This window comes from Oryzias latipes, chromosome 7 (genome assembly GCF_053564925.1).
Source record: "Oryzias latipes strain Hd-rR chromosome 7, Olatipes_Hd-rR_3.1".
NCBI classification, from domain to species: Eukaryota; Metazoa; Chordata; class Actinopteri; order Beloniformes; family Adrianichthyidae; genus Oryzias; species Oryzias latipes.
Genome location: NC_136243.1, coordinates 14,068,108 through 14,087,966, shown reverse-complemented (window position 1 = coordinate 14,087,966; position 19,859 = coordinate 14,068,108). Strand labels below are relative to the sequence as shown.

The 19,859-nt window shown below is 39.1% G+C and overlaps 2 protein-coding genes across 8 annotated transcripts; one reads left to right on the top strand and one right to left on the bottom strand.

The window, feature by feature from the left end:
* Nucleotides 1-3,566: 3,566 nt before the first annotated feature.
* On the top strand, nucleotides 3,567-10,575 carry LOC101156325 (transmembrane protein 198). 7 transcript variants are annotated; one of them, XM_011477525.4, is made up of 6 exons: nucleotides 3,567-3,811; nucleotides 4,044-4,162; nucleotides 4,913-5,209; nucleotides 8,848-9,423; nucleotides 9,518-9,642; nucleotides 9,738-10,575. In XM_011477525.4, the coding sequence occupies exons 3-6, from the start codon at nucleotides 5,056-5,058 to the stop codon at nucleotides 9,885-9,887; spliced, it is 1,005 nt and encodes a 334-aa protein (XP_011475827.1). In that variant the 5' UTR covers nucleotides 3,567-3,811; nucleotides 4,044-4,162; nucleotides 4,913-5,055; the 3' UTR covers nucleotides 9,888-10,575. The 7 variants fall into 7 exon arrangements, with proteins under 7 accessions (XP_011475827.1, XP_078806388.1, XP_011475824.1 ...); XM_078950262.1 differs by having other exon boundaries at nucleotides 3,640-3,856; XM_011477522.4 differs by having other exon boundaries at nucleotides 3,640-3,856; nucleotides 9,717-10,059.
* LOC101156575 (matrix metalloproteinase-19-like) lies at nucleotides 10,258-13,973 on the bottom strand. Its single transcript, XM_011477527.4, has 9 exons — nucleotides 13,744-13,973; nucleotides 13,197-13,285; nucleotides 12,981-13,111; nucleotides 12,696-12,908; nucleotides 12,358-12,603; nucleotides 12,174-12,275; nucleotides 11,902-12,066; nucleotides 11,639-11,766; nucleotides 10,258-11,555 (listed from the first exon to the last, which is right to left on the bottom strand). The coding sequence occupies exons 1-9, from the start codon at nucleotides 13,834-13,836 to the stop codon at nucleotides 11,316-11,318; spliced, it is 1,407 nt and encodes a 468-aa protein (XP_011475829.1). The 5' UTR covers nucleotides 13,837-13,973; the 3' UTR covers nucleotides 10,258-11,315.
* Between the last annotated feature and the right edge of the window lie 5,886 nt (nucleotides 13,974-19,859).

The window sequence follows — 19,859 nt, the reverse complement described above, 5'->3', positions numbered from 1 at the left end:
TGGGAATCAAACCTGCAACCCTCAGATCAAAGCTCCACCACTACTGCTCTGCATCACAGCTGCCCAAATGGTAATCCATCAACACACTGAAACAATTTAAGTTTTTTATGTATCCACCAACATTGGAATATTCATTTTGTTGAAATAAAATGCATTACAGTTCATTTTAGTGAGCTGATATACTAATTACAGTTATGAATGTTTCACAAAAAGTTGCAATTTATAAAAAATAGCTGACTTTTAGCCACATTCATTGTTTCAGTTTTACTGAAAACAGAAGGTGCAGCTTCAAGCATTGGTGAACGAATGCTTCAGCAGATGTGCTGAATGTTTTTCCTTAATCTGCACAGCAAAGACAAATATTACTGCATTGATTAGCTGTTATCACTGCGACGTACTTTGAACTTTTAAGGCGTCATTGTGTGTTAGGTTTGAAATCAATACAGTTGTCTCAAATGTTGCGTTTGCTTTCCTTAGATAGCTCAAGCATCAATACACTTTAGGAAGAATGTGACATTGTGCTGAGAGGTTCGGAAAACCAGGGTCTAAACCCTGAATGGAAATACTCAATAATGCTTGATTAAATCAAGTATGCATGAGTGTTTTATATCAGCCTGATGCATAATATGAAAGGAGTTTTTTTTTCTAATGCATGCAGCAGTATTTAATTTAGAATGTCAAGCATCCACTGAGGATATTATAAAACTGACTAAACATCTCAGCAAAACTGTGCTGTTTGTTCAGGATTTACAGCCTTAAACATGAAAAATATCTCTGAGTAAAAAAAAATTTGAAAGAATAAAACTTGTCATGGATTTTACTATATTTACTTTCAGTTGGGGCATTTTTTTCCTGAAATTATCAATATGTCTTCTGGTTAATGACTCTTTAACCAAATAGGTGGTTCATTTGCAAACATGACTGTAGTCACTCTAATCAATATTCCTGTTCTGCCATCACACATGTCATAAAGTATCTCAAATGAGGTTTTCACATAAATCAATCAGCACTATGCCTCAGTCACAGGAACAGTAACCTCTTACAAAGTCATACTCATAGTATCCATGAATGATTGGTTTTTTATATATATATATATATATATATATATATATATATATATATATATATATATATATATATATATATATATATATATATTCATTTTATAAACACATATAAATTGAGAAATAATCTATTGTGATTTGCCAAGAAGTTTCTATTAAGCTCAAAAAGGAAACAGCACGAGCAAAAATGTATCCTTTCAGAATGCAAAGGGCTGTCAAAATAATTTACAGAAAGTTGGGATTAAACATCTAAAAATGGATCAAACAAGTCCTCTGCCTTCTTTCCCACAGCTTTGTTCCTTTTTCTTTCTTTGACAGTTCGTTTTTTTAAAAAGAAGAACGTCTTTTTATCTGTGATGACAGACAAACAGAAAGCTTGTACAATCAATATCACTCACATGTCAACTTGGACTTCATTCTGCCAGACAATTTCATTTCATCTCAGCTCAGTTTCCCTGCAGCTTTACTGTATACAATATGATTTCACGGGCTGCCATTATTACTTTGTTTCCTCTGTCCTGATATATGAGGTTTGAGCCACGAGTCTCCTGCTGACCTGTTTTCATTTTCTTATGTTTGGCTCTTCTTATATATTTATAGACAGAGACTTTTGCTGAGGGTGCTGACAGTAAATAACTGTTTTCTTTAAATTCTTCCCATATTTGTATTTCTATGCTCTCCAGTTTTATACAATGACATGATCCAAAAACCAGAAGAAGTCTTAGTAATGATAAAATGTGGCGCTTCAAGTACATTTCTCTGTTCGCTTATTGACCCTGCGACAGACTGGCGATTTGTCCAGGATGCCCCCTGCCTTCACCCACAAGTGGCCAGGATAGGCTCCAGCAGCCCAGTGAGCCCAAAAGGGAATAAACGGAAGAAGATGGATGGATGGATGGATGGATGGATGGATGGATGGATGGATGGATGGATGGATGGATGGATGGATGGATGGATGGATGGATGGATGGATGGATGGATGGATGGATGGATGGATGGATGTTCACTTATTGGTTTATGGTTCTAAGCAAATAAAAAAAGAAAGCGGATTTCCTAAATGTTACAATGAAGATATTGGGTTTTCTCAGTTTCAAATTTTGTTTTGAGTTGCTTTGGTGTAATATACATTCAAACAAGAGCCAAGTTTCTTTTTTTTTATCAGAAAAATTGTAATTAAACTACAATTCTTGAGTCAAAATTAGGTCAACCAAAGTGCAGGGAAGACCATTTTGAGACAAAAAAGCCAAAATAAACCAACTAGCCGTGAGATGCATGGATTTCTGACTTTGTGGGTCTGCTTGGATCCTGAAAAGGGACCCTTCCATTTTTTGGTTTCTTTCCAGCTGACCCCTACATCCTTGAGAATGCTCAACAATGATAATGTAACTTGCATTTCACTAACGAGAAATCCTAGGAATGCAAATAAAGATTTGCTTGTGATCCAGTAAATTTGTAGGGAAATAATTTCCATAATCATTGGCGGTTCTTCTCTGGCTCGGACCACAGATGAGTAAACCACGGAGTGGTAACTCTGACGGTGGTTATTCCTGCTGGAGAACGAGGTGGAGGAAAACTTTCTCGAAAAGTGGCAAAACTGTCTGAATCCAGAGAGATAACTATCCATGAGTTTAAAAGCATAAATATGATTGTGACTGGCTGAGAAGAAAAAGGGAAGTAATTTATCTTTTGGTTCATAGTGACGGCCTTGCGGCAGGATGGTTCAGTTGGCTGCGTGTGGGACAGACGCATGGGAAACCAGGGGGCGCGATGAGTTTCTCACAGGGTGGGTCCTTAGGCAAGACCCTTCACCCAACTGCCTACCTATGTAGCCACAAAGGGGCCAGAGTCTGGGTCCCCCTGTGTCTGTCCCCAGCCTGGATAAAATACAGGGTTGTGTCAGGAAGGACATTCGGCGTAAAAATCTCTGCAGAAGCAAACGTGTGAATCAGCTCTGATTTGTTGTGGCAACCACTGAAGGGATATGTCAAAAGGTGGACAATGTTCAGAGTGACGGCCTGACTGATAATGGTATGTAGAGTGAAACAACAACCCAGTGTACCTGGAAGTAGATTCCTGGATTGAAACTGCACCAAACCTTCACTTACTGTATCTGCCCTTACAACACTTTGGATCCACATATGAAGGGGGAAAAAAACTGCAAAATACAGAGAAGCTACAAAAGCTACAGCTTTTTTTGTTAATTTTCTGCAGCTGTGATCAAAAAGTCACATCAAATATGTATATATGTTTTTGAATGTATTTTTGGGATTTTAGCTCACACTTTCTTTATTTTTGAAGCTGAGACGTTCATTTATTATGAACAGAAGACCTCAATAAAGTAATTAAAGGATCAAGTATTTGTGCTGCACCTCAGAGGTCAGACAGCAAACCCAAGCTTGAAAATGAGATAATCAGTTTAAACTGTATCCTGTTACTTTAAGCTAAACGAAATTAGGCTAAAAAAAAGTGCCAGCAGGCTTCAACAAGGTCATAGGCGTAGGGAGAGTTAAACTCGGCTGACTCGGCCTTTGGACTTGACCGACGCTGGGGGCAGATGGCCGATCTCTCAGGCGTCAGCTGTTTACAAGCACGGATGAAAGACTCGGTGTGTTGGACACTGAGTCTCACGCACAGCTCACAGAGAGGAACTACACTGTCCACAGAAGATCCTCAACAACTCCTCACTCATAGGAATTTGTGGACTTTTGAAATTTGACGTCATTTTTCGGAGATATGAATCGCTGGAGGTAGACCACAACTGTTCTTGCTGCATTGCAAGCTCATATGTAAAGGTGTTGCTGCCTTTCAAGTTTTGGTATATTTATAGGGTGTTAATCCAGTTGCAGCTGCAAAAGAAAATTACAGAAATGATTTTATTTGATAGAAAAATAGTCTATTTCTGTACTATAAGAAGCATTTATACCACATAGTCTAAAATGTCTAAATCTAAAAAGGCTGTGTTGATTAACTGACTTACAGGGAGAATATCGAGTTCTCAGGAGAATCACTCTCCTGCTAAAGCTCCTCTAATGCCATTTGCTGACTATGGGATCCACCTTGAACAGCTTAAAATGTCGCAACAGTAGCACATGCTGCAGGTAAACAGTTCTCCTATCATCTAAGATCAGCTCTGTATTTAAACGTAGTTTCTGCCTATATGCAGATGAGTATTTCAAATTTAGTCAAGATCAATAGTTGAACTTTATGCTGCTTCAGTATTTAGTTTAAAACTGATTTAACTTCTTTCATTTAACTCTTCTTAGGTTTTCTTTTCTATTTCTTTGGGATGAAATTCTTGTTTTTCTAAATTCTATCTTTATATTTTAGTCAATAAAATTATAGGTTCATGTTAAAAAATGTGAATTTTACATGTCAAATAGTAAATTTACTTAAATGAGGCAACAGTAAATAGTTCCCTGGTAAAATCCCTACATACTTTTTTTCTCTCTCTATATATATGGGAACTTTTGAAAAGTTTTATTGCTCGCTTCATTTTTGTTTTCATCATTTTTATATTTTCTTCGAAAATGATGCAATCTGTTTTTAACTTTTTGTCTGGATGCCGATGATGTAGAGTCAATAGGTTGTTTCCTCATCTGCATCCTGTTCTGGAATCAAAAGAGAAATTTGGAGGAGATCCCGAATTTCCTTTAGATGTTCCTGAACAGGGAAATTCGTTTTTTGTATCCTGTCATGTTTCCTGCTAAATGTCAACCAATGAAATTCTAAGTGGCACGTCTTTGGGAGGAAAAGCTAAAAATGCCATCAGAAAATGAGAATCCTGGCAAATAAGGTAATATAATTTCTTTTCTTTTTTATCTTTTGAAAGTGTCTTTTTCTCTTTCCAGGTGCAAAACAGGAAACATTTCAATGCATACTTCCTCTTTTCCTGGTCCTCACATGAGGGACGTTCCAGTGTTTCTCGTCCAGTAAACTGAGCAGGCTCATGAGCAAATCACCTGCCCAGCGAAAAAAGCAATAATCCTGTGAGATGGCAGTCACTTCATTTTACGTTGCTGAGGAGACAGGAGCTGGCTCAACGGAATTGGACATCTGCACTTCTGGGATTAATATACAACATGAAGCCCTCCCCTCTTTTGTCGCCTCCTTTTGCCTTTCATTTGGCCTCATCTATTGCTTTTTTGGTACGTATGAACAACCCCACCGGGTGCCAGAGCGCTTCAATTCAGTTCTGTTACACCTAACTGCACCAACTGCTTCTAGTGTTTATTGAGTCATCTAATGGCTTAAATCCTCAGTGACAGGTGTCTGCAGGCTGCCAAGAGTTTAGTGTAGATAAGCTCAAAGCTGGAGGTGGCAGGCGGGCTCTGTGTCTTCATTCGACAGCATGTATGAAACACCACCTGCTACTGGGAGCTTTTCTCATTGATGTCATCGTTTCATAGCTGACAGCCCCTCAAAGTGGTTCAGATGGGGTTTTTAAGACACTACATTGGAAACACAAAATTATTTATGCAAAATAAGTGTTTTTTTCTGATGGAATATGTTATGGTGAGATAAATTCAGAAACTTCTAATCAACTTCAAAAATCGATGTTTATCATGAGGAATTTGAAAGTAAACAGCAAATTCTGAGGTGAATGTTAAACCAAGGCACACAGGAGTGAATAATGTGTAAACATAGTCAATTAAATATAGGTAAAGGCAGAAGCATTTAATAGATCCTTGTGCTTATTATGTCTGCCAGGCAAGGCTGCAAGACATTTTTTCTTCTACTGTCCAAAAGATGGAGTTATCCCAGAGTGTTTCCAGCACATCTGTGGGGAAAATGTTGCTTGTCCAGCTGTGAGACAACTGTTAAATGATTGGACAAACCCAAATGCAAAAAGAGAGGGGCTAACAGAACCTGGATCAAATTGATATTTAGTGACTTTCCTTTTTAATTTTCTCTGAAACCACTTAATTAATAAATAACAAATGCTTAACATCTGGTTATCTCTGCCATCTCAATCCCTGCCATTGTTCCTGCACTCCTCTTATAATGTTGTTGCGCTGCTTATAGTGCGATTAGCACCAGGACTTCAATACATGAGCTCAGTGTGAAGCAGGAAACATCCTGGACAGACAGTTAATTGCTCTCATTGGCCTGTGCCGGCAAGAAAAGGAGCTTCAGTCCCACACCTTCTTCTATCTTTGGGAGTCTGAAGTGATATTGTTTGAGGCAGGTTTGAAAAGTAAAGTTACTGGAGATGGGTCAGTTCACTTAGTTACTATGTGTCTTGTCAAACATCCAAGTCAGTCCATCTGAACCTCAATGCAAATCTTTGTGACAGAAATAAGTATCCGTGTTGGCGAGATGTAACCTCCATGACAGCTGTGTTCAGCACATGAACAGTTCAGAGCTAAAAAGAAGTGTGGGAACTACAAGCTTGGGTCTTCAGGATAAAAGTGAGGTTTATTCTGTCTCACAGCTGTACAGAAAACATTTGTTCTTCTATTAGAGGATGAACACGCCTTTACTAAGGCAGGTTCCACATGGTAACTGAAGCAATATCCCAGCTTGTGATGCTTGTCAGATTATATTGACAGGCAGAGAGTCATGGAGGGGCTGCATAGTTAGACAGAAGTTAGTGGTGTCTCTCTCTCTGGAGCTTTTATGAATTACGGTTGGATCAGGCTTTTTTAATTTTTTTTTCAAATAAATGTATATTTATAATAATAATAATACATTTTATTTATAAGGCGCCTTTCTGGGCACTTAAGGTCGCTGAACAACATGTATACAGTATAAGAAATACAATAAACAGTTAAAACAAAAGCAATTTTTTTTTTACTTGTTCTGTCCAACAACTGAGCAAACAGATGAAAGCTGAAGGCCTTTTGTGTTGGACAGGTTTTACTGTCACAAAAAGAGGTTTTATTTCTTCGAAAACCAGAGTGTAAATCTGTATAAACCCCTTTTTGTTTTTTGTTATTTTTTATTTTTTGTTACATTTAGTGTGTGTGGGGCGGGAGAGGGAAAGAATGTGAGGGGGGGATGGGGGGTGGAAGAGAATAAAACGAAGAGAGGTGGAGAAAGTGGGGGATACAAGCGCTGATTTGAATAAGTTATTATTTGAAGCTGTGTAACAATTATACCAGATCTGCTGAGACGACAAATATTACATCTGAAGCAATTTAAATACATACACAATTGAATAAAATGTATATAAAAACATGAAAAATGTACTGTTACAGTGAATAGGCCATTTGGAAAAGATGAGTTTTTAGTTTTGATTTGAAATGTGGGAGTATGTCAGTGTTGGGAGGGAAGGGACAGAAAACTGGATAGAGGAAGGGGAGTGGAGAGAGTGAGCAGGTATGGCGACATGAAGGAGGTCAGAGAGATATGGAGGTGCAAGTTTGTGAAAGGCTTTGAATGTGTAGAGCAAGACTTTGTATTGAATGTGGTATGGAATGGGGAGCCAGTGAAGCTGTTGAAGAAAAGGTGTGATATGGTCGATGGACTGAGTGTGTGGGATGATACAAACAGCTGAATTTTGAATCAGTTGAAGTTTATGGAGGGTTTTTTGTGGGAGACCAAACAGAAGTGAATTACAGTAGTCCAGGCGGGAAGTGACAAGGCTGTGTACGAGTACAGCAGTGGACTGAGGAGTGAGGGAGGGCCGGAGGCGTTGTATGTTGCGTAGATGGAAGTAGGCTGAGCGGGAGTTACGTTGTTCATGTGAGAAGTGAAAAGAGAGACTACTGTCGAGGATGACACCCAAACTCTTTACCTGAGGGGAGGGAGAGATGGTGGAGCCGTCAATGGAATGAGGGAAATGGTTGGTCTTGCTCAGGGTGGATTTGGTGCCTTTCAGAAGAAGTTCAGTGTTATTGCTATTGAGTTTTAAAAAGTTTGAGGTCAACCATGATTTGACTTCATTGATGCAGTCAACCAGCGCTAATGGAGGCAGTGTGGAGTTGGTTTGGTTTTTAACATGTTAATACTTACAGTACAGTTAATATGATACAAACTTGTGAATATTAAAGTTATAACAAAAATCACAATAACATAATACTAATTACAATGCTCATTGAGGCAGAAATTTAACTCATTGAAATAAGTCCCTTAAAAACAAACTGTAAATTGTTAAAAGGAGGAAAACCTTTTGCTTCATTGACTAAGCTAAAAAAAAAAAAAATTCTTAATGGGCCCCTTTTTTGCATTAGTATACTGTTATTTAAAATGAATGAATTTAAATGTCCTTTTTTGAATGTTTCCAGCACAGCCAACATCAGAATGCTGCTAACTGTCCACCTCTTTCTTGATTTGAACATAAGTTGTTGACAAAAAGCTGAGGTTGTCTAATAGAAACTCTCTGAAGCACCAAAAACAAAAGAAATATCAAGTTCTAAGGAAAACATTCATGTCTTGTTATAAATATAAGTCAAACTGTAGTTAAAACGTTTTTTTTTTTTTTTCATTTTTACCATGTATTCACAGTTTAATTGTTGTGGAAATAAAGTACTTTATAATTGATGTGATGCTCAAAACCTTTCAACCCTACCTTATCAGCCTGTCATTGAGAAAGCACACCTGATTTAAATAATCAGCAGCAGGTAGAACAGGGAAATCAGAGAAAGGACACCGGATCTCAAGGACTGCATATTTGTGCTTAAAATGCTTCATGAAAGACAATACTTTTTGTTATGACAAAGATTTAGAGACTAATGGAGCTCCGGAAAGACCAAAACCACAAACGTTTTAGTCTTACAGCAGACCATGTTGGACTTGAAAGCTGATCAGAAAACTGAACCTCTGTTCTTCTCACACTTCTCAGGATACAGATGCTTCAAGATGGTCATGTTCCTCTCGGGCTTTATGTCTGGCTCAGCAGCTGTGCTCCTCGCCTATTACATTGAGCCTGGATTAAACCCCCAGCTGGGGGAGGAGACGAAGGCCAGCATTGGCCTGGGAGTGGGGGGGCTGTGCGGACTGGTGACCATGATGGTGCCCACGCTCGGACTCCTCCTCTGCGGCCTGCAGCTGGGGAGCCTCCTCTCCCTGTCCATCCTGGTGGTCATCGCTCAGTTTCACAGCTTCACCCCGGTGTGGGTGCCTCTCGCCGTGGTCCTTTCTGCTTCCATCCCCACTGCCTTGTTCACGCTGCAGTGGCAGAAACTGTTCGGCATCATCTACACATCTGTGCTGGGAGCGACAGTTGTCATGCTGTGTGTGGACTACATGGTCGGTACATTTATGCTGCCAGATCAGGTGGATGAGATTTTCTGTCAAGCTGCCCCACGTCCACTCTGCTGGTACAACTGGGCCATCACTGGAATCAGTCCAGTTTTGAGTCTCATGGGTGTGTTGGTGCAATGCTGGTTGACAGCAAAAGGAGTGTCCCACAAAGCAAGTGAGTTTCAGTCGTTCTCATGAAGCTTGTGTTTTTATTCTTTATATTAAAATTGCACCAAAAACGTAATTGGTCAACCTTGGTTGTCTTTCAGCAGTGCATAAAAAACAGAAGAAAAACAACAAAAAGAACAAATACAGAGAGTCGGGAAAACCTCATCCGTACCGGCGTCGCAGGCCTCCAGTGCTGAAGCGTTACACAGGGGACGTCCTGGCTCCGGTGAGTCCCTGAATCTAAAATTTTGATCCTTTTGGTCAGTTTATGATTTGTTTGTGTGTGATTCTCGAATACAGAAGATCTTGTCTGTCCTCCAGAGTTATCTCCAGAGCCTTCAGGAGCGTCAGATGGGAACAGGCTCCTCCACCAGCAGCGTCAGCACCATCGCACACACTTTAATTGACTTTGACTTTGACACGGGTTCCTTGGTGCCTCTGACAGCTGCTTCACCCGTCTTCTCAGTCTGAGCATCAAGTTACTGTAAACTGAAAGTATCCATACAGCATTCTGTGACCTTTGAGGGATGAAATGGTCGTTCTGACATTTTCTCACAATTTGAATGTTATTTGTTAGAAAATTTCAATGTGAAAAGTTACAAGAAGAAAAAAGTCAAGCAAACCCAGTCATTAACTGCCTTTTTACATAATTATTCGAGCAGATTATCGTAGACTTCTTCTTAGACAGACTGGTTTACTTGACTACACTATGAAGAATGCGTTTTTATTCTTTGAATAGCTTTTAAGTTACTGGATACTCTCAGGGATTTAATGCATTTACATTTTTTTTGGCACTAATCAGCATTCAACCCAGCCGTACACAACACATAGTACAACACAATTGTTTGCAAGTCTTTAATTTTTAGGAAAGCATAGGTTTTCACTCTTTCATTTTCTTATACAAGTAAAGTCAGAATTCACATGACTGAATATTTCTACCACTGATGGTTCAGGTTTCCAGTAATCCAGTGGTCATTCTCTTCAAAAAAGGACTTTAAAATGTCATCAACCTTAAAGAAAACAATGAAGTTTTATACTAAAATTGCAAACTATTTCCTGTTTGCAGGTTCATTTTTAGATGTATTTAGCTGATGAACAGATTCAGTGATTCAGATTCAGAGATTTGATTGAAAATAAAGGTGCTTGGAAATTTTCAAAAGCACAGTTTTTGCCTAAATATGTTGGTAAATCTGTATTTGCTGTAGAAACAAAAGTCTTTACATACATGAAATTAACATGAGGATTGCTGTCCTACTAAAAAAGCAAACCGAAAGCAAAGAAAAAAAAAAGACAAATGCATGAAAAGGTACAACTTTTTATACTTCTTTTTTTTTATGATTCCATAACAGTAAACAAAGAAAATGCTACGTGTATATTCCTGGATCACCAGCTGACTGATCTAATCTGCCTGCAGGTTTGTTTACGCTCACGTGCCTGACTTTCTCAGCAGCTAATCCTCATCCTTTAAAGACTCTCAAGCTTCCCTTTTTTCACCTGTTTAGGCCTTTCCAGACACAACCCAAAGCAAAACACGGGTTATTGCTCTTGATTAACTCATAAAAAACTAGAAATGATTCTATTTGCAGGGATAAACACTTTCTGTAAACATCAGGAATACACTCATTGTATTTAATAAAGTAAGGAGTGTGGGCACAATGGCGCAGAACAACCAAGAAACGGGATAAAAACATATTTGTCACATTTCTGATGTCGTCAAATTCTCTTAAATAATCCTGAAAGTGTGGAGCAGTGAAATATCCTGACAGTCCAAAATTCTGTTAGCTAAATTTGATCAAAAGTGACAACTGTGAAAGCTTCTAAACTGAACACCTCCTTGAGGGACGTGAAGGAAGCTTTTTTTCCCCCAGATCTGGTAAGTCCCTAGTGGCCTCTGGTGGCTCAGTCGTCACACTGCATCCAGTGTGAGGCAGTGTCTTGAGGAGAGTCCTCGTCCACAGTCTGCCGCTGCAGATTCACGCGCCAGTGCTGTCTGCCTTTAAACAGATACAAGTAGCCATCAGTCCATGCCACAGCAGCATCGATGTTGCTGGGAACTCCTTGGAAGAGATGACCTATTGGTTTTGGGAATGAGTTGAGGTTTGTTGAACCAATTTCATCCCACTGCCAGTATCCAGAACCCTAAAAAGAAATACGTGTTTTACTAGAAGCTTGATGTTCATCTACTTTTACGGTAAATAAAGATATATTTTTTTGTTTCTTACTTTGAAAAATACAAGTTTTTTGTCTTTAGCGAAGTAAAAGGCTGAGTCGATATTTCCAGGTATGTTGGTCAAAAGTCTCGGGAAGCCACTGTCAAGCTTAAAGTCTGTGTATCTCCACACTTTTTCTCCTGTGAGAGGACACATGCAGAGAATAAATACTCCTGACACAGTGGAGTAAAAAAAATAACCTCCTGAACTGTGTTCATGCATCCATCAAGTGTTTTCTGGCTGGATTCATGTCAGCAACTGCAAAACAGATCTACCTTTCAAAAAGTAGGATTTGCCCGTCCGCTGAGAGTGAACAACTGCGTCCAGGCTGCCTGGCAGCTCCCTCCACAGTGCAGAAATTACAGTGGGAGAGCTATAGCTGGAGCTGGAAACTGTCCACACGTACTGCCCACTGAAAACATATGTCCTTCTAGATGGACCTGCAGACACAAATTCCAGTGGAATAGAGAAAACACTCAATATTCTATGAGGAAAACACAAAAACTATTATTTTTTTAGCTTTCTAAAAGCATCTGTGCTGTTATACCCAACATGACCGCATCCATAGAGGCCTTGCAAGGATCAGGCCTAACCCCTGCTGGCACTGGCTGATGAAGGGTTCCAGATGACAGGATCTTCTTTGGCTTTCCTGGAAGGAAACCATCCTTCAGCTGCATGAACAATACTTCACAGAGAAGTCATATTCTCATGTGCTAATATCCCAGCATTACCATACAGAGACTGAATCCCGTTTATGTCATCTGGATGCAGCTTGAAGTCAGAGCGGTATCCACTGTAGATTGGTCCCATCAGTGCACTGTAGTACTGGGAATGGGCCAGGCCCAGAGCATGGCCGATCTCATGAGCTGCCACAATCCTCAAGCTGAAGCCATGGCTCTTCCCCTCCGTCCATAGTTCATCTGCATCAAAGTGCACGATGCCTGACTCAGGGGCATCAGCGTGAGCTAAAACACGGCCTTAGGACAGAGCAACAATTCAACTTTAATATTAGAGGTTCACTTTTGGTTTAAATTTCCCTTCACAGCAATGGTCCCAGCTCTTCTCCTACCTCGGCCATCAAACGGCACGGGGCATGACTTGTCTTTTCTGTGAAAGGAGATCTTGATGTCAGGTCGTCCTTGTTGAAGCTCCTTGAATCTCAAAGGTGACACGTCACTCCATAATTTAAAAGCACTCTGGATGGCCTGACGGGTCTTTTCGAGACCCAGGTGAGGAGTGTAGTTGTAAATGCGGTACGTTAGCATTTTCTTGCGCCAGTAGCCTGTACAAGAAGACCTTAGGTTTACATGTTTCATCCCACAGTGAAGATACGCTATTACACAAAGGCACCCACCCATGACTCTGTAACTGAGAGAGTTGTCAATGAATGAATCCTCTAAGCCACATCGAGCTCTATTCATCATTGCCAGGGTGGCTGAATCCAGGTTTCCTGACATCTGCATGTTTGTCACTTTCTGAAAGATTCTGGTTTGAAATTTAGTCCAACTTAATTCAAGAAAACTATAAATGTTGCATAAAAAAGCTTTGATAACAGAATAAATGTGGTTACCTCAGAGCTTCAGCTATTTTTTCAGGTGGATAGTTAACATCTTTACTGTCCAGTGGGATATGAAGATACCCAAACTTTTGTAGATACTCCTGAAGGATGAGAAATCATTGTAAGGCAGGGTGAAATGACCGCTTTCTTTATACAAACTCTCCATTTTGTAAGGTTAATATTTATTCAAAAGAGTTGGAATTGCTGGTGAGCATTAATGTAAACTCTTGGTGTCACAGGTTTAATCCCACAGCTTGATCTCACTTAAACAACTCCAACGAGTTTTAAAAATAATCTGCTGATGCAGAAATGTCATTACCTATCCAGGTCAAACATTAAAATACACCATAAAATACAGCATTAAAAACACAGCACTACATCTATAACATTTTCTTTTCTCACAAGCAGTCCAGTTTCTATCATACTCATCGACGACTATAACCAGCATTTTCTAAAAACTTTTAGATTTAAAAAGTAGTCCTAAGAAATTACAATGATGCATAGAAATATCTGTGTAAACCTGTCCAAATTGTTTGAATCTGGGCTTTTTCTTTCTTACCACTGCTTCTGTGAAGCCCCTGCTGCTCAGGGCAACCGATGAGCCTGTTGACACCAAAATAAGAAGCACCATTAATTCCAGCTTCAACTCCATTCTCAAATCAGGCTTGTTTTCCAAAATTAAAAAATTCAAGAAATTAGCATCCAGCACAGTAAGTAGACATGCTCCTTTTCTATCTGATAAGCCAATCTCCTATCTTTGCAGGCGTTGGTACGTCCATCCTTTGTGTATTAAACCAAATATGCCTGTGCTGAAGCTGGTCTCTTGGTTTAGGCATTCAGTTTTTATAGTAAGTATTTAAGGCCATGCCTCAAAAACCACACAAATAACACTGTCGTGGAATGTGATATGTGGACCATAGGAAAAAAAAACTTCTGAACTTGCATACCAACTTTAGAGTGAATAAAAATAACTTTAAAGAAAGTACATTGATTAGGATTTAAGTCTGCAAGAAAAAGAGAAAAAAGGACTTTTAGGCTGTAATTTAAAGCATCTTTTTTGGGGTCTTTTTTGTTGTTCTGATGTGTTACTTGAAATATCATTGCTTCCTTTTGATTTACATTTGTTAACTTTGCAGTTTATTCTTAACATTCTTCGTTTTATTGTTTCCACTCTGGGAAGAAAACAAGTAACCGCATAGCCTCGATGGGACAACAGCAGTTAATTATGCTGTTTTTAATGTACTGCATGAGCCCATACAAAAAAACCAACAACGCCCCCGCGCAGGCATTTCAATGCAACAAATCATTTTGGAGTGGGGACAGGGGGGCGGCTCTCTTTCCTGCACTCCTACAGCCTGATAAAAACTGAATCAGTCACACGGCTCGTGTCTTTTTATGAGTTCAACTTAAAGATGAGGAACTCAATCGCCTGGTTCCGACCACTAGAGGGTGTCTCTTTTGAAACTTTAATTTTTTTTACTTCTAACAACGTATTGACTTGCTTTACTAAAAAAAGAACATTAAAATCCTCCTAATGATTACCATAAAAATGATCAAACCAAACACATCTACTTCAGTCTGTGAAGAGTCAAAGAGGAACAAAACAATGAGATCAACTCACACGACATAAGTTTGACAAGAGAAAAAGGCTTGCATGTTTAGAATGACTTAACACAGCAATCCATCTAACATGTTTTAAAACAGTGTGCCCACAGAGGAAACACACAGCGAAAGGCATTACAGACCAGGAATTTCCTGAAACCCAAAGAACAACACGAACAAAGCAATAATTCTGAGTTGTTTCTAAAAAAAAAAGCTCTAGTTTGTTGCTTTCTTTAATAAAATTGTTTTTAAAACTAACAGGTACACAGCAGACCAAATAGTTTACTAACGTTTTTGAATTTTTGCAAAGAAAAGAAAAATAAAACTTTCCACATCTAAAAGAAGATAAATCATGATTGAATAGCATATTCAAAACACAAAAATATGGACCATTGCAGATCTCAGTTTTTGTTTTTTGAAATGAATCTAAACAGTATTAGGTGAGTGAGGTGTGATGTGTTTTTTTCTATTTACTGCTGGGAAAACTGGGCTGCATGGTTGTGCAGTGGTTAGCGCTCTTGCCTTACAGGAAGAAGGTCCCAGTTCCAGTCCCAGCTGGAACCCTTCCGTTTGGAGTTTGCATGTTCTTCCTGTGCATGTGTGCAGTTTTTCTGGGCCCTCCGGTTTCTTCCCACTGTCCAAAGAGATGTTTCATAGGTTGATTGAGTAGTCTAAATTTTGCCTAGGCGTGACAGTAAGTGTGTAATTTTTGTGTGGGGGTGTGCCCCGCCTTCGCCCAACAATAGCCAGGTTAGGGTCTGGCAGCCCTGTGACCCCAAAAGAGATACAACATGGAAAGAAAATGGGTTGAAAAGGAGAGTAAAACCCCACATTGTTACTGTTGACATTGGGATTAAGGCTAATCCATTTTGTTTTTCAAATGTGGTGAAAATATTTTTTTAAATGTGTTTTCATTTTTTCTTCCAGATTTTAATGTTTCTAAGATAAAGTCATGTCAGTTGTCTAAGGTGGAAAGTACAAAACTTGAGAAAGGTTTTTTGTTTTCATTTTATTTCTATCTCAGACATTCTTCTGACTGGTTAGATGGTTAGGAGTTACTTTTTTAATGGTCCATTCCATTATTTTATTTTTACAAAACTCCAAATCCTGCCGAGTTTGAATCAGTCCATAAGGAATGGGTTTCTCTCTCCCTGACCCAAATTTCCGTAGGAGAGGAAGTCAGTCGTGATAAGAGGTGTAAGATTTTATGTTTTCCAACCATCCAGGGACATTCCAGTCCAGTGAGTTGGAGGAAGACAAAAAAAGCTGCAAAATCATCCATAAGGTTCTCTCTGGGATGTCTTTTTCTGCTTCCCTCTACCATATTTCTGTTATAAACCGAGTTTAAGTATTTTTTCCTATGGAAGAGATTATTGCCATGGCTCATGTTTTTACCACCATTCTGTTTGATTACAGTTGAAATACTTATTTTCACATTGTATTGTATATGTTTGAGTATTTTCTGTTCTTAACCTTTTCTTGATTAAATTTACTAAAAATGTACCAAAGATAAGAGACAAAATTATTCTACGAATCTCCGTATTTCCCACCTCGGAGATCATATTGTTTCGGTTTTTTTTAGACAGAGACGTTTTCTAGACCTTTTTCCTGGTATCTCCAGAATCCTTTACCCAGCATCATTACTGTTTCTCCTCTCAATATGTCTAAACCATCTCAATCTGCTTTCCTGCATTTTTCTTCCAAACGTCTACCATGACCTGATCCTCTGACGGATTCCTTCCTGATCCCATCCATCCTGGTCACTCCCATAGAGACGCTCACCATCTTCATCTCTGCCTCTCTTCTTTCCCAGAGCTGCTCTCACCATAGTTTTCCTCATCTTTCCTTTCATTCCTCTGAAAACGTTTTTGTCACACATCTCTTCTTCTCCTCTTCCCACATTCTCTATTGCTCTAAACTGTTGACCCTAAGTAATCAACTCCCACCAGTTGCTCTACCCTTTTCCTCTTCATCTTCCTTAGCACTAGAGTCATCTTCACACCATCATACTATGCAGTCAATCTATGTTCTCCACATGGTTTTGCAGTTGCTTATCTCTTGAAGATTAGATTGCACAAGATGTAATTAACTTTGTGCTTCTCCCTCCACGCTTGTACTTTATATTATCATAAGTATTCACTCACCTGCCTTGACTTACATTTAAACCGCGGTGCCATCCCATTCGTAGAGTTCAATATGATGTTGGTCCACCTTTTGCAGCTATTACAGCTTCAACTCTTCTGGGAAGGCTGTCCACAAATGTGTTCATAGGATTTTTTGACCATCCTTCCAAAAGTGTATTGGTTACGTCATACTGATGTAGGTGGAGAAGGCCTGGCTCTCAGTCTTTGCTCTGTGCAGGCCAGTCAAGTTCATCCACACCAAACTCTGTCGTCCATATCTTTAAGGGCCTTGCTTTGTGCTCTAGTGCACAGTCATGTAGGAAGAAGAAGTGGCCCACTCCAAACTGTTCCCACAAGATTGGGAGCTTGGAATTGTCCAAAATGTTTGGGCAGGCTGAAGCATTCAGAGTTCCTTTCACTGAAAATGAGCGACCAAGCCCAATTCCTAAAAACAAGCCCACACCATAATACCTCCTCCACCAAATTTCACACTCAACACAATACAGTCCAAAATGTACCGTTCTCCTGGAAACCTCCAAATCCAGACCCATCCAGCAGACTGCCAGATGGAAACTTGTGATTTATCAATCAATCAACCAAACTTTATTTATAAAGCACTTTTCATATAAGACATAACACAAAGTGCTTTACATTAAAACAAAACAAATAACAAAAAAAATAGCTTGAAAATTAAAATAAACAAGCATAAAAAATAAAAATAGAGCCCCCCTCCCCATACTCACATACAACCCCCCACTCCTTTCACACCTGAGCACGAAAACAAGATGTTGGAAACACTAATAATTGGAACCTCCCTCTCTGTAAATAAATGCATAGGCTGCCAGATGCAGCATCACAGGCGGGGACCAGCCTTGCCACAGCAAGGCGGGGATGCAGGTCCCCATCTAGAGCTGCAGCGGCTGCTGACCCAAAGGGAGAGGTTCCAGCTGAGGAAGCACCGGAAATAAAAATGAAAATAAAAGTGGGAATGCAAAAATCACTTTCATAAAAGCAAGTTTACTTCGCACAGTAGAAAAACAATAATGATTAATCTTCAGATTTGTCAGGAAAAACAAAGAAATAATTTCTAAAACCACCATTACAGCTCATGTTAAAAAACACCCCTTTAGTTTTAGATGGATTTATAGAAAATGTTGACACAAATAACAGACAGTGGTGCAGCGGTAGGGCGGTCGAGCCATGATCGTAAGATTGCAGGTTCGATTCCCGCCTTGCACGCCCATGAGTCGAAGTGTCCTTGGCAAGACACTGAACCCCACCTTGCCTCTGGTGGTAGGCAGGCGACTGTGTTTGGCAGCGGAGCCACCACCAGTGTGTGAATGTGTGAGTGAATGTGTGTGTGACTGGGTGAATGGGTCTGTGACTGTAAAGCGCTTTGGGCCTTGTAGGAAGAAAGGCGCTATATAAGTATACGCCATTTACAGTGCTGTTTATTAGTATCATGATGTGGGTCACTATACTTCTTCTTCAAAAAGAAAGTAAAGTTATGAATCTAAACTAAAAATAACTAAATATGCCTCACTTAATCCTCTATTTTCATATAAAGGAAAAAGCATTCTATGAATGTAAAAAAAAAAGTTTTATACACAATTATTTGGTTTGTGTCTTTTGTATTAGCTGATTCATTGTAAACATATGTGTAAAGTTTTAGTATTTGAATTTTTTAAACAAAGACAAGTTGTTCTTTTATTAACAGCAGAACAGTTGACCAATGTCACTGTGTGATGGCAGCATACCCTGCCACACCCACAAACAACATGGCGGTAACCTCCCTTCAGCATTGCACACTTTCTTTTTAATTTTATTATTTCAGATTCTTTATTCTTAAATAAATGCACACATTTGAGTTAAAATATACATTTATTTATTTTCAATAATTTCTAGCACATGGACACTTGTTTAGTTTACTTATTTTGGTTTGTTTAATTAATGTCACCTGTTTTTGAGTTGCCAGTGCTGAGGGGGCTACTGGTCGCTACGGGTGTGGCTGAGGTTCTGTTCCTGGAGCTGTGCTGTGAGGACTGGCAAAGGAGGAGCTCAAGTCTTCACAGCCTTTAAATACTCCAGCCAGGCAATTAGGAAGGCACCATCTACTGAAGCCTCCAGGGGAGAAACCAATGGACTTATTTAATGTTTATTTGCTTTGCTTCTGTTCATTATTCATTTTGTTCCACTTTTGATGAATTTTCTCTTCCACTAAGAGGCCAAGTTTTGTGTATAGTCTTGTCTTTATAGTCTTTGTTAAATGTCTTTTGTAGTCATGTTAGTTCCCCCCCATGTTTCTCAAGTGGTCTGATCAGCCACTATATATGTTCCCCTGTTGTGTCTTTGGGGAGGTCAGTTTGTTTCTGTTACTTGGTCTGTTTAGTTGGTTAAGTTAAAGTTATTGCCTGAGTTAATTATGTTTCTGTTGACCTCTTTTACGGGCCCAGTTTGTTCATCTTTTTACATTTTTTGAGAAAATTAAAATTTTCATTTTTGATAAACTTCTGTTGTCCTCTTTGGCTGCTCGATCCCTCACACACTGAAACAGATGAAATATTGCATTTAATAAATATTTTAAATAACAGATTACAGCTAAATCTGAAAACAAAACTAAACCACTTGGACACAATTTTTAAAGTCAGCATCCATGATGGAAGTAAACATTGATACGTCCCATTTTCTTACTAGTGTTTTCTCATTTGAAAAGCACAATAACAGTAATAAAGATCTGCTCAAACACTAATCCTTCAGTTATAAATCATACCATTAAAAACAGTATTTTATTAACAGTGTCTTAATGCATTTGTATCCAAGTGTCTTTTCGTATCAAGATCTAGTAATTAATCATTACTAGATTAATTACAGAAATAGGAGTTGAAATGGAAATTCTTTCCTTTCATGTTTGGCAATCTTGAATTTTTCATTTACAATCATGTCAAAGACC